This window comes from Eublepharis macularius, chromosome 4 (assembly GCF_028583425.1).
Source record: "Eublepharis macularius isolate TG4126 chromosome 4, MPM_Emac_v1.0, whole genome shotgun sequence".
Lineage (NCBI taxonomy): Eukaryota > Metazoa > Chordata > Lepidosauria > Squamata > Eublepharidae > Eublepharis > Eublepharis macularius.
The window spans coordinates 56,559,922-56,575,052 of NC_072793.1; the positions used below are offsets into that span (position 1 = coordinate 56,559,922).

The 15,131-nt window shown below is 39.1% G+C and overlaps 1 protein-coding gene across 1 annotated transcript in view; it reads right to left on the minus strand.

Annotated features, from left to right (window-relative positions):
- The window catches only part of SLIT3 (slit guidance ligand 3), a 633,135-nt gene that overhangs the window by 16,879 nt on the left and 601,125 nt on the right, over nucleotides 1-15,131 (minus strand). Inside the window, exon 32 of the mRNA XM_054977013.1 lies at nucleotides 12,515-12,645. Within this exon, the coding sequence (XP_054832988.1) occupies nucleotides 12,515-12,645 (131 nt within the window). The remainder of the gene's footprint in view (nucleotides 1-12,514; nucleotides 12,646-15,131) is intronic.

Genomic DNA, 15,131 nt, shown 5'->3' on the forward strand with positions numbered 1-15,131 from the left:
GCCATTCTTGTGGATATAGTTAAAATCCCAATGAAATATAAACACTTTGTTAGATACTCAGTTGCATTTGATTAGATGTCTTCAAGGGAAAAAAAAAACAGTGATTACTCTATCTGAATATAATTTTAAAAATGCAATGCCAGGAAAGTAGCTGCCATTAGCCATGATTACGAACAGGAGTAGAGCATATTGCTTGGGCTTCTCCATGCTTAATCGCATTTGGGGGATTGTTTCAGATGGGTGGTTTCAGGAAGGGAGCACTGACGAAACCTCATATCCTGGAAATCTAGTTGGTCTTTAAGGTGCTACTGGACCCAGATTTGGGGGACTGTAATCCATTTCTCCAAGTGGAATAGTATCGATGTGACTGTGATTAGAAAAAAATTGTAATTTACTCACGTTTCTGTGAAGAGAAAAGCGAGTATCTGGGTACGTCCAGATCCAAATAATGGGAAAATCACGTTATCATGAAAGGGTTTTTCCATGTTCCTCCCCATCCCATGATATGAAGATTCTCTCAAAACATTTTGAGAGATGTATAGAATGGAACTAAAGACTGGGAACAGAAACTGCAAACTTAAAGCTGTTTGATAGGTTTATCATCTAGAGATTTGTTACACACTGCCTCCACTTTATCTCTGTCTCACCCCCGTCTTGTTGCCTAAGACTTGTTTTCCTCCATATTTTGAATTAAAGGCAAGGAAAGCAGGCTCTGATCAGCACACAGAACTGAAAGCAGGGCTATACGTGGTTCAGTCACACTTGCAGACCCCTAAAAAAGTCCTGGGACCAAAAGACCTCATCCAGAAATGATATTCAGATAGTTAATCAAGGACCCCAAATCTCAGTAGGCCTTTTACAAACTGTTGCTTTCCCAGGTCCAGTGCCCATATTTCAGTCAGCTACTTCATTTCTGTTTCCTGTGTCTTTTCTCACTGTTGACCCTTCTAGAACTGGCCTCACCTGTATGCTTGAACTGCCCCCTCCTTGATACATACCTGGCCCTCACTTCTACCTTTTCAGTGTCCAAGCCACCACATTTTTTAAAATGTTGCCTTAAAATGGGGGACGAATCTTGCCTGCTGCAAGAATGCCTCTGTTTAGTGAGCTGCGGAGATCCTGTCTAGCACATAACATACTACCCAGCCATTCCACATACTGGATTTATTTGCTGTGCTTTCCCACTCTCCAGTCAGTTAGTTCCCTTGATTTTATTCCACTTTAATAAATTTTGTTCCTGATTTTCAAATGTATCTGGTTCTAAGTATATATTTTATCGCCTACTATAGTTTGTCACTAGTCAAATGTAGCACAATTTATACATACAATTATAAGCATGGTTCCAGATGTCACCAATCTACCGTTTTCTCATTCTTTCCCCATTACAGTCCAGATTTCCCCCCCACCCCGCCCACTCCATATGTGGAGAATCAGTTTCCATAGTATGTGGATAGTCTGTGCTGATATTTTATAATCAACAGAATTTCTCATCTTACCTGCAGCCTCCAGGCAGTGTAGTGGTGATAGTGATAGCTGCCGCATTTGCAATTTTTTTTAAAAAAATGTTCATTGCCATTATAATATCATTAAGAACTAGTGTCATTTATCACTGTTTGACTTCAGATGAGAAGTCAACTCAGGGACAGTTTGGATTTAGAGTTAGCTGTGACTAGGGTGAGATCATGCCATCGCCTAATGGCACCCCCACCCTCCCACTCTTCCACTCCCCAGACTCTCACTGGTTGCCAGCCCGTGTGTAGGAACCCTACCTCCAGTTTGAAAGTGAGCTGTATGCACAGACATATATCTGTGGTACAGGTTCCCTGACCACACATGGTAACAGTTTATACTTGCTATTTTGACCTTCTGCGCACAGAACCTAGATCATTTATTTACATTGCTTCCTTCTATGGAATATATTTACATTTAGCACTGAGTTTGAAGGATTAATTGCTATACAGATTCAAAACCAATTTTCACTTGATCCATTCACACCTTCCTTTACATAGACATTTAACTTATTTGTAATCTTTCACTGCTATCTCTAAAATTCTCACAATCATCTCCCAAACAAGAATGTAACATGCTATTGACCACGCTCCCACACCAACCTAAATAATTAACTAATCTGACCTCTTCTGCATCTACCAGCAGCTTCTTGACTAGTTTACTGGGACTCTTAGTAAGGGTCCAATCAAACATGATGCTGGAAGATCCATGACTTCCTGACATTGTTAAAAAATGAATTGCAGCCATGGGGATACCTGCTTTGTATCACAACCATAGTGCGTGTGTGGAGGTGGAGGGGTGTGTGTGGCTTTTACACTTTTCACCTGACATGGTATTACTATCAGTCAAATTAGGGTTAGCACTTCAAAGGAAAAAGACTACAACATCAGGGTATATGCACAGTAGTTTTGATTATCAGAACCATGCAGGGTGATCCATCTTCTCATGCACAATGGCCCTGATCTGAATTGGGGGTTATTAAAGTTGCAATTTATCTTTAAATTAAATTTACCTTTAAAATACTGGAAAGATCCCTTCAGGTGGGTAGCCGTGTTAGTCTGTAGTAACAAAACAACATTTGAGCACCTTAGAAACCAAAACATTTCTCAAGGTATTGTAAGTCAAAGCTCATTTTGTCAGATAGAAAGTTGTCACAGATTTTCCAGCATCTGTCTGGTTTGGCTCAAATCTGAGCCCTATTGCCTCTATTTGACTTTTAAAAACTGATTTTACTGAATAATAGTCCATCATATCGTCAAAGGACACATGAATATTTGTTGTGTAAATGTTTTCTCTTTTGTTTTTTTTAAAACATAAAAAAACTGCAAAAATCTGCAAGCTAGATCAGATCAAAGTGGGGAAGATGGTACTTATCTCTTTTCCTATAAATGACTTCTCTTATCAAAATTGTTTTCTCTGAGCAACCTTTTGCCCTATAGGAGAAGACAAAGGTACTGAAAAGTTTTTTTTTAAAGGCCAACAGGAAAAAAATATAATTGCCTCCTACTCTGAATTTTTAATACAGATGGCAATTTTCTGCAGCTACTTTGGGTCAAAACAAAAACACTTTTGAAAAACATCACAAGCAAGGTGACATAGATAATAAGGTTCTTCTGTTTCTATATATAAGACATGAACTAAAATGCTTACATAAATTTTTAAGAGAGAAGGTTTTTCCTATTTTTTTCTTTTTATATCGAGGACTGAAAGAAGTTAAGTGATATTTCATATTTATGCACAATTCTGATAAAAACAGAAGCAATATGTAATAATACTCATAGGGATATCTTTGATCTAGAAGAGGTTTATAAAGACTTTTTTTTGTTCTGAAAAGATATGCACCTGTTTCATTCACTTGCAGTTACTCTGTTCAGAGTGCCTAGAGCTAGAGGCAATTAAAAATATTCCTAGCTTGAATGGCAGGCAGAAAATGAAGCTGTTTTGGGGCAACTGGAAGCTGAACAGTAAGGAAAAAAATATCCTGCTGTCTCTGCAGAAATCAGATAGTCATCCAGGAAATGAAACTTTGTCCACTTTATTAGTTGGGTGGTAATATGTACTGAAGGCTTCAGCATTCTCAGTGCTGGGAAAGGAAACCAGGTAAAGAAAAAACCTAGCACAGTTATTTATGTAAAAGGTAACATATGTCTCAGAGTACCTCCCCAAAGGAGCACACGACAGCTCTAGGAGGATTTACTTTAGGGTAACCACACAAGGGGAAAAGGTTCACTATCTCCCTCTGCCATGTTGCAGTCCTCCTAGTCCAAATTCTACCCCAAAGCTGCTTTTTATCATGAAAGAAATCATGAGATACCCATCCAAAGATATCCCCTATTTTTATGTTCAGAACATAATCTTTAAATAGCATATAGATGAAGGGCCTGATTTTGCATGCGCTGGAAGTCAGTTGCATCCTAATGATGATTCTGGATACAGGTTGCCATGAACTACACAGGATTCTCATTGCTAGCTATTTCAATGCAAGATCACAAACATACAGAGATAATTTCCTGCCAACCACAAGAAATCAATGCTACATATGCAATCCAACTCTATTGAACTGCATGTGTAATTTCTTAACCAACCTTCAAAGTTTTTTATGGCACCACATGGCAGGTTGTAGTTTGTATTGATGCTTTGCCTCTGTTCACATGACCCTGTTTTATAAGACTTTCCCTCTTGGATTAAATACAAAATTATTTTCTAAAAGCAGACATTACCTGTATGCTACATAAACTGGATAGTTGCTGTATCCAATGCATTTATTTTTGCTCTGCTTGTGGTGCATTTTTGCCCCTTTCCTATATGAGTCATCATTATAGTTGCAACGAATCATAGTGAACTTTTTCAGAAGCAATACTTCTCTATAATCATTTCATGTCAGTCACCAACTTCTGGTCTGTGTAATTAGTTGCATGACGGGCACAAATCCAGTAGTTTTCCATGACTGCAAATGTATGGTGAGAAAAGCTGCACCTGTTGAATTTCTGCTTTCAAAAATTCTGCTTTCAGAAAAAGGCACAAGAAGCCTACTAGGAAAAAGATTGGTAAACGTGTATCTCCTGGGTGTGCAGCATTAAAACCAGTTTCTTGGGAGTGAATGAGCAGATGGTGTTTCCTTACAGTGCATCATTCTGTTCTGATTGTAAGCACTACCAAACATCGTATTTTAACAGTTCAAACTAAAGCTAAAGCTTTTTAAAAGATCGAGCATAAACAAATTCTCAAGGACACTGGTAAACTGAGCCATTTGTTGGCTGACTTATATTACTTTAAATTGACAATGGATAAAAGATGAAAAGTTCTATTTAAAAAACTGTTTAGCATTGCAATAACATTACAGCAGAAAACAATCAAGTGCATAAAATAAATCAATGAAAAAATTCTGTCCTGCAAATGTCAGACAGAATAATAATTGTTATCCTAACTCAAATTCTTACACAACAGAAAATCAATACACCTAGCGCTAAAAAAAATCTAGCCTTCAACACACAAAAATGTAACTCTGATTTTCAAATGAAACAATGAAAGATATGCAATGCAAGAAAAATGTCAGCATAGACAGAGAGCTATTTGCAGATGTTGTGTTTGCAAATAAAATATCCACTTTTTCTAGAGTTTCCAATTTTAAAGTTTTCATCAGCCATATCATAAGCTGTTTCCCTGATAATACAGTCGTGTTTGAGTGAAGTATTCTCCTGAGTTAATTTCCCTCTTCAAAGTTAGTGATAAATGGCAATATGTGCGTTATGCAATATTTGATAAAGGAATTTACTGATTTCCGTCATTACACTGAGTGTTTATTATAACATTAATGCAAACTTTTACCTTTCTATTCCATGGCATAATACTAAAGAAATCTGAAGTGAAACTAGCTGAAATGAATCCCAAAAGAATCTCAAGTCTTTTTAAAAATTCTTTGTTGCTTCTGAATCAAAAAGAGATACCAAGAACCCCTAAGAAGTTATAAGCAACACAAAATAACCTGTAGATACCTTAATTAATTCTGCTCATTTTACACTTTAATATGTATCTATTACATTTTAAACTTTATCTTTGCTTTGAGAAACTCTCTCTCTTGTTTTGTCTTTACAACAATCTATAAAGTAATTCTAAACTGAGTGACTGAGCCGAAGCTCACCCAAGGGGCTTCATGGTTGAGTAGAAATTGGAAACAAGTCCTAGCCTGACATGAACCACTAAACTACACTAACTCACCACACACTACTGAACAAATCTGTCCACCAATTCAGACGGTCATCAGAGGCTCTGTTCTGTGTGCTTTTATGGTGGGTAAACACCAGGGACAGGGCCATTTCTATTCCAATGCCTCACTTGGGATTCCCTCATACCTACTGAGGCCCATTCCACACAGTCAATTTACGGTGATTCAGATTTCATTCTGCTTCTCTCACTCTCCAGAGTTCCACATGAGAAAAGGAAGCAGGAGATGTAGAACTGAACTTTCCTTGGCTTTTCCCTGACTTCTTTCCCTGCGCATATGGTGACTTTTTTTAAGCTGCTTTTGAGTTGCCGCTGATGTGTCTTATATGTGTACAGAATTCTTAGTCCTGTACTTCTTCTCTCCACACCCTTTCCTTTCCCTGGGCGCTGATTAGTTGGCCACCCAGTGGAAACCACTCCCTCCCTCCCCAGCTCACCACACTCCCCTCTTTTTAAATGAGGGAAGGGTCATAGTGCTGCAACGTCATTTTTCATATGACTGTATTGTGAAAGCAAGACTGCAAATTCATAAACTTGCAAAGTGTGCTGCAAATTATACTTTTATGTATTTATTAAATTTATAGTTCGCTCTCCCTGCAAGCAGGCCTGGAGAGGATATCATCTTATTAACTCTTTTATCATCTAACTGACTCTTTGGCATTAGGAGAATCCTGAAACAAGCCCCAAGCAACTGAGCATCCAATCCCTCCTTTCTTTTGATTAGGGGATAGTTGCAATGCTGTGACATTCATACATTCTACCCATTTAAGTACAATGTCTGTCCCTTTCCCTGATGGCAATCCACATTTCTCGCTGATCACTTCTTGGGTTTACTTTTTTATTTCCTTTCTTTACAACTGGGGCTCATATTCATCAAGATTTGGAAACAGGGGTAAGGGACTCGTTTCAAGAATCTGCCTTCCCCATCCCAGAACACAGTCACATGAATTGAGGAGGCCAGTGAGAATACTGTTTTGCTTGGGCAGCAGTATTGTAACATTTTGCCCTGGCAGAGAGACGCTGTTTTACACCAAGCAGACAATTCAAACCACAGCAGAGCAATCTGCTAGCAGTTAGTGGATCAAGTGTGAAAAGTACTTTGTAGATTTCCTCCAGAACTATGCTGCCAATTGCCCCTCCAGAATTAAAAAAAAAAAAAAAGGTGGGCATGAGACTGCCCAATCAGCAAAGACAGAGGGGGGGGGGGGAATAATGGACACACTGGGCTCCAACATTGAAGAGAAAAAAGTGATGTTTTCTCCAACCACTACACACAGATACATCTCAACTTGTCTGTAATAAGAAAGCAGACACCAAATCACCCTGACGTCATGTGGTGCAGAGTGTCAGGAGACCAAGCCGATTAAGTACCGATTGGCATGAATACTCAGAAGCACCAGCTTAAAGTGTGCCAAACAGAATGGGCCTGATACTACCTAGCACCAAATTTACCATCTTGTAGGTACCACACAAGACTTCTTTACTGTTCCACTCTATCTAATTCTAATCTGAGTTTGACGAATTATTCCATGGTTTTATTTGAGGTATATACTTGATTTTTTGTGTTTTACGGTTTTGGAGTTCGTTACTGTCATTACGGTTGATGGAGAGTGCAGGGCATAAAGGTTTTAAACAAAAATAAATTATTGTGGCTATTTAAATCAGACACACCCAGTTACTCAAACATTTAAAATAGAATACCTTTAAATTTTCACAAGGTATTTTATCTTGAAATTATAAAGAAGAACACAGTTTCCCTGGCACTGAGTTAAACAACATGCAAGCCATTCCTCTTCAATGTCATCACTGATGCATGAACTACATGTCTGGTTTTAAACCTCTTCAGAATTTGCCTAGAAAGTGAACCCAAACATACCCAGACTACATTTTATTCTTGATGATGCAGAAATATCAACAGACTATCCTGCATGTACATGATAATGTAGGTGGGGGCAGACGAAGGGTGGTTGAGAGCCAAGCTACAAGTGACAAATTACACTTGCCTGGCAAGTGAACAGACTCAAGTGTATTCCTCCCTGTTCGTTTGCACTCCACTTGCGCTCCACTTGATTAAGTGGAGTGCAAGTGAATGGCAAGTGAACAGGGAGGAATACACGAGTCTGTTCACTTGCCAGGCAAGTGTAATTCATCACTTGCAGCTTGGCTCTTAGATTCTATCCGGAGCTGGTAGTAGCAGGGAGCATACTTGGGATTCACAGGGTTCTTTCCTACTTACCCTTATAAAGGCATGCAGAGTGTTGAATGAGTATCTATGCTTTAGCAAACGTAAGTGGGCAGGAAAGATTTTGCCACTGTACTACATGCCCTGGTAACATGTAGATTAGATTACTGCAATGCACTCTATGTGGAGCTTCCCTTGAAGGTTGTCCAGAGGCTAAAGTTAGTACAGAATGCTGCAGCTAGAATGCTGACTGGAAAGCATCATAGAGACCATATCACTTCAGTCTTGTTCCATCTGTACTTGCTCCCAGTTTGCTTCCAGGCCCAAATCAAGGTGCTAGTGTTAAACTTTAAAGCCTTATACAGCTTGGGGCCAGCATATGTTAGGGACCATCTTATGAATCTACACATTTACTCAAGTAATCTCCAGGTCTTGCTTTGGATGACCCCACCATCAGAGACTAGATGGGTGGCAACTCGAGAAAGGGCCTTTTCATCATGGTATCAAAACTTTGCAACTCTCCCCCCAGGGAGATGCATCTTTCCACCTCTATAGTTGTGTTCTGCTAGCAGTACAAGACTTCCTTGTTTTCTTTTGCATACTTCCAGTAACTGTTATTGTCCCTCCTCCCTGTTCTTTGTGTTGAGTATTTGGGTGTGTTTATTATATTATTTTAAATATTGTTAAGTTTAAATTTACATTGTTTTAAAATGTTGTTTTAATATTTTAAAATGTTTTAATGTTTTCTGCTTTAGAGGCCCTATTTGGGTAGAAAGGTGGCATGCAGAGGCTTTAAAATAAAAGATGGCAGAGTGAATTTGAAACAAACTGACTGGTTGGACAGTCCCAATTGCACCTTTTGTGCCTCAAATGTTTCATCTTTAAGCAAGAGGCAAGGAAAATAAAGGATCTAACAGGCTAATGGGCTGGGAAAGAAGGCAAATATAAAAATGGGTATTTGTCAGAGGGTGGGAAGCAAAGGGGAAATGAGTGGCATCCACAACAAAACATACACAGAGTTTTCCCTGTACATCTATTACCTAGATTGCTAGATTGCAATAATGTGATAATGGTCTACTGCCATGATCTACTAGTTCCCAGCTTTCGTTATTTTAAAAGTAAGTTTCTAGCCCTTTTTTGTAAAGTAATCACAGAATCACTGTAATAGGACATTTCTCCTTATAACTCTACAACATAAAGGGATAGATACTCTGTTTGCTGGGAACGAGTAGATTGTGGAAATAAATAACTGTAATTTTATAACACTATAGTGATCTAGCAATTCACATTTTTTTAAAAAAAACTCTGAAAAAAAACCCCTCACTGTGGAGGAGAGAAATGGTGGCAACAGGGGCTGACATAAAGAAAATGGCACCAATATTGCTGTGAACTGTAGAAAAACACATGTTATCAGGATGAATAGAGGACAATACCATGTAAACAGCACTGGATTAACAAAGCTAAAGCAGAGCAAAAACATCCATATGGAAACATTCATGGGAATCAAAAGGAAGTGAAGTTTTCCCTACATTAAAAACCACCCATTAAAGCAGGGAAAACCAAATCTGCTAGAAAGCTCTACCTCCTCCCACCTCTGACATTCTTTAGCTGTAGTTTTTCTCTCTCCACCCTATCTTTCCCTATCTGGTCTGATGCTAATCCTCATTCTGCTGTACTTCTTAAACTAATAAAAGATTAGAGTGACATTTCAGAAAGGGCATCACATTAAGCTGCAGCTTTCACCATCTCAACAGATCACACAGTGCACAACACAGTCAGCGAGCAGGCCATTAATCTTATGGTAATGAGGTGTCATTCCAAATGGAGACCTCCTCCTTGATCAATATGAAGGGCACAGGAATAATGAGGACACTGATGCTTAGCGCCATGGGTAACTTTGCCAGGATGGAGAGGATCCATAAAACAATGTGCTATCCGAAACAGCCTCTTGTCACTGTAGCATTCTGCTATCAACAAAAGGGAGCAGGCACCAGCTCTGATCTGTCACCTCATGTGTTGTCTGAAACTAATGAGCCTTCCCCTATGTTCTAATTAGTGGCATAAAACCGCTGTAACAACTTGGCTTTGCTATATAACATGGAATCAATTAGGATTAGCTACAGAATAAAAGAGTCTGTTCTCATGCCTATCCTACTAGGCTATAATCACTACTGAATTTACCCCTCCCCCCTCCAAATCTTTTCCATGGATAGACAGGCTAGCTCACACCTAATGATTGCCCTCTCCGTTTCAGTACAGAGCTTGCTGAAGACTGAAGTCAAGGCATTGCCTAATTAGTCAACACACCACCAGCATAGAAAGCAGCCTACTAAGTTTGCTTCTACTTAGCATATAACACAGCCCCCTAAAAGGAACAGTCAGCAGCCCCAAATTGAGATAATTACCCATCCTGCTTTGTTTCTTGTATATTAAAAGTGTTCACAGGAAGAACAGAGATTCTTTAAGAAGCTTCCTGTTTCTCTGTACATAAAATCAGCCCTTTTGCAGGGCCATGGTACCCGTCATAAAGAGGAAGTATCACCTTGGGTTCCTCTGAGGCATCAGAAATTACTGAAGAAGGGAGATCTGACTCTTGGAAGCTTGTATCTTGAAAATCTTGTTGGTCTCTAAGCTGCCACTAGACTCAACTCCTGCTGTCAGAAATTACCACAACTTCAGACATGACATTGGGTGCTAAGAAGCTGCAGCTAATACCCCCTTTTTTTTTGTCTTGATGAATGTTGCACAAATTACAGAGGCACCAACTTTAAGTGTCAATTATGTTTGCCAGGATACACCAGAGCTGCCCACAGCAAATGCACAGAATATGAACAAGACACATGAGTCCTTAAGCATCTGTGCCACAAATTGGGCTTTGGCTCCCCAATGCATTTTTAAGGACATGCACCTATTATTTAACCTTTACACAGGTTTGTTGTGGAAAATAAAGGTCTACCAGTGGCCAATGTCATTGATATGTGAAGTAAGAAGCTGTTTTTACTGTCTGATCACTGTGTTTGTGCTCAGAAAAGTATTTTTTTTCCATCTAGGCCAGAGTGGTTAATGACAAGTTTTTATACCTGTGTATGATTTGTACCTGTGATTTGGCTTACCTTGGCTTACAAGTCATCTAGCCCTATTTGCTCTAAAAGCACCTTTCTGTAATGTTTTCTGCTTATGGCATACTGGTCTGACTAACTACGGTTGATCTGTAGTGAATGCTAGGATTTTATCTATTTGTTAGTGTCTTCTCTGCCCAAAGGATAAATTGCGCTGCCTCACACTAACAGACTGAACTAGATAGCTCATGATACTGTATTTTTAATGTTTTCTCTACTATTAAAAAGATATTTGGATCAACATTAGTTTAAATGAGATCAAGGGGGTTCTGTCCATTCATTTTAAGTAGCAACAATGTTGGGATCAAAATGCAGACTGAGACAGAAGAAAAACTCATAACAGGAAGTTTGCAGAGTAACCAAGAGGCTCTGTACCTGAAGGGGAGGTGAAATTGACAGAGCCTTCAGGGAGGCCAAGATGAAATTAACAAGCCCTCCAAGGAGTGATTGGCATCAGCTCTGTCTTTTAAAACTATGCTTCCCAGCTAACATTGCATCTCCCCACACTTGAGTGTCCCCATGTAAGATGTCTTGTATAGAGAGACTCGAAGTGAGGGTCTTTAGAAAGTAAAATTAAAAATTTAAAAATATCTTTGCACCCTGCCTTTCCCCTCTTTTCCATATTTTCCCATAACCTGAAAAGGAAAATTGGGAATTTGGGAAAATTAAAAAAATAATCTGTTTTGTGAACTATGTTAAAAAGTAATGTTAATTAATATCAAGAAATAGCACAAGACAACACAGATTTTGTATATTTAAACAACTGAACTCACTAACTGTGGTTTCTTGTCCTAGAATTTGGAGGATATGCTATTATAAATTTATCAAGACAGAATGTGTTCAGGCTATAAGAAGAATACAGTTAGATACCTGCAATAAAATTGGATTTTTTTTCTCCTGAACACAGAACACACAAACAAACAAACCCTATGCAATAAAGGGGAAGGAAACACATTATACCAGAGATAAGTGATTTTACTTTTTTATTCAAAGCTTTGGTACTTAATTTTTGGGGGGAATCCAAAATTCATTCATTCATTCATTCATTCATTCATTCATTCATTCAATCAATCAATTCATTTATTTGGCCTTTGACCAGTACAAATTAGAAGCAAGCTATAAAATAATAATGTCAACAATTGGTCTGACCAATGACTGATAGTTAAGATTTAAAATCCATACTTAAAATTGCATGATGACTTCTACATGCAGCAGAAATTTTTTTAGCACAGCTAATAGTAACCTGTTGGCTAACACCCATTAAAAGCTTCTTTAACATAACATCAGAATAGCCAGGATAATTCTTAAACAGAGGGGAAATTATATTTAAATGGACTTCTTGATAAAAATGACAATAAAAAAGAACATGTTCAACTGATTTGACCTCTTCGGTGCCGCATGGACAGGTTCTCTCCTTCATAGGAATCTTTTTATACCTCCCCTTTAAGACTGCAGATAATATTTGAATGAGTAGACTTACCTGTATATAGTTGTGGGTGGAGAAGTCAATGTGTCATAGATAAGCCTCACATGGCCCTGATACAACTCTAAAGCCAGAGGATCATTGTCCCCTTTGTACAATAAAATGCCATTGTCTTTATCTGTTGCTACCTGTGAACAACAAAATGAAAATGATTCATCGTGAAACATAAAAAGAAAAGGTATATACTGAATATTTTTCTGCACAATTAGAAAAACTGTTATTGTACATAATGTTACAAAACACTGACACTGAGAGTCAAAACACACGAGACGAAAAACCTAGATTCAACTCGTGTTCTCTTACCTAAAGGTTTGTCGGGAACTGTAGGCATCCTTGCAGCTTAAAGTTTAGCATTTACAGAGCAGCAGGGAGAGACGTGCAGGTGTCCTTGCAGCTTAAAGTTTAGCATTTACAGAGCAGCAGGGAGAGACGTGCAGGTGTCCTTGCAGCTTAAAGTTTAGCATTTACAGTGCAGGCGTCCTTGCAGCTTAAAGTTTAGCATTTACAGAGCGGCAGGGAGGGAAGTGCAGGTGTGGGGTGCCTTTCCTCCCACTCTCAAGGTGCATCACATCATTTTCCCTTCCCCTCACCCGACCTGGCCCTGCAGAGCGACGCCTGGCTGCACCGGGAGACTTTAAGCTGCAAGGACCCCCGCACTTCCCTCTCTGCTGCTCTGTAAATGCTAAACTTTAAGCTGCAAGGACACCTGCACGTCTCTCCCTGCTGCTCTGTAAATGCTAAACTTTAAGCTGCAAGGATGCCTACAGTTCCCGACAAACCTTTAGGTAAGAGAACACGAGTTGAATCTAGGTTTTTCATCTTGTGTGTTTTGACTCTGACACACTTCTTCCATCGTCAGTGAGGTCGATGGATAGTTACATAATGAACAATGTGTCACGTATGATGTGCCATATACAAACATTTAATGGAGATTCTGAGAACAGATTACAATTACAGTGCTTATTCTATGCAAGGTTTTTTAGCACAAATGCTCACTGACACTTAAATAGAATCCACCCAGTTTCTGTACTATCAAAAATATAACTTGGAAAAGTCTACACCAAGAGTCAAATATTCTCTGACTCAGAAGAAAAGATGAAAGCTTTCACACACAAGGACCTTTGCATGTATATAAACAATATACAATTCTAAACAGAATTATGCCTTTCTAACCCCATTGACTTTAATGGACACAGAAGAGCTATGCTCACGATTCAACTGTAAAACTATTGGATTGTAGCCAAAAACTGATTGTGACATCCAAGCTTGTTTACTTGTTTTAAACAATTTATAACTCTTAAAAATTCCACTCAAAATGGCTTCAAGCAGTATAACTCCTCATGCATAGAAAAATAATTTTATTTAAGTCAGTTTATCCTACTGATCTGACAGATTGAAGTGGCTTGGAAACAAATTTAAAAACTAACATAATACATTTCTAGAAAAATGTATTCAATCAGAAAACAAATAGAGAGCTGTGATCTGCAGCATGCTTATTTGGCAAGCAAGTCACAGTAAGTTGCCATTTCATGTGAAAGGTAAGATGGACATGAAAAAAGGCCTGCTCGACAGCAATAGGTCTCGCTGCCATCATCAGAATGGCCCAGTCCATCCGAGGGCCTTTCAACTGTGATCAGTTACACTCAGCACCATTACAGCCATTATACTGGCAGTTTCCAGCACCCCATCCTTTATCTAGTTAGACAACCTTTTTAAAAAGGACCCCAAAATACAAATATTGACGTCGTTAGAAAGAACAAATAACAGCTTGAATTAATTCTCCAATAAACATAACAACAATAATTTTTCAAACTGTAGGATTAAACTGCAATACGCAAAGGCAAAACAGTCAGACGTTATTTTTAATTTCAAATTAACTTCCCAGGCTGTCAAACTGAAAATAAGTTTTGTTTTTTTATGGGCTCGTGTGGGCACTAAGCAACCCCGCAGAGGCAGCACTACTAGCAGATTGAGGAGCAGCCAAAGGTGGCAGCGGCAGCCCCATGCCTCCCAAGCAATGGCAAGCAAGTGGTGCACTCCTGTAGCACCTGCAGGCAGCACAGAAGAGCAGCAGGGGGGGAGGTGCTGTGGCCAGTTAAAGAAGGGGTCAAGCTGCATACTGGACACAAGCGGTTCTGCAATCTTCCCTCCCAACCAGCTGTCAGAGGAAAATTGTGTCCTTCCGGTCCACCAGTAGGAAAATCCTCCAATGTGGACCCAGCCAGTGTGCTGCTGATTGGCCAGCTGGGCACTTGAAATGCCCGACTAGAAGGGCTCTTGTAATGGCAGCTGCTATACCCTGTTTCCCCCACCCTGCAGGCCGCAAACTGAGGGCCCCAGGTAATTCTGCAAGTCAGGGCTTTTTATTAGGATGTATGCCTTGATTCTGCTTTAAGAGAGGCTTAGTTACATTTTTTAAAACTCGAGTGGCAATTAACTACCAGATGGAGAAGCAATATTTTAACTGCAAAATAAGCTTTGAGAACACCATCTGTGTGACATCCATGTAGTAAACAAGTCTGGCTTTCATTTTATCATCCAAAATATACATTTGTCATGAACTTGTTTTTGAAATCAAGCTCTGTATTTGGCCTTTGCAAGAGAATATACCACA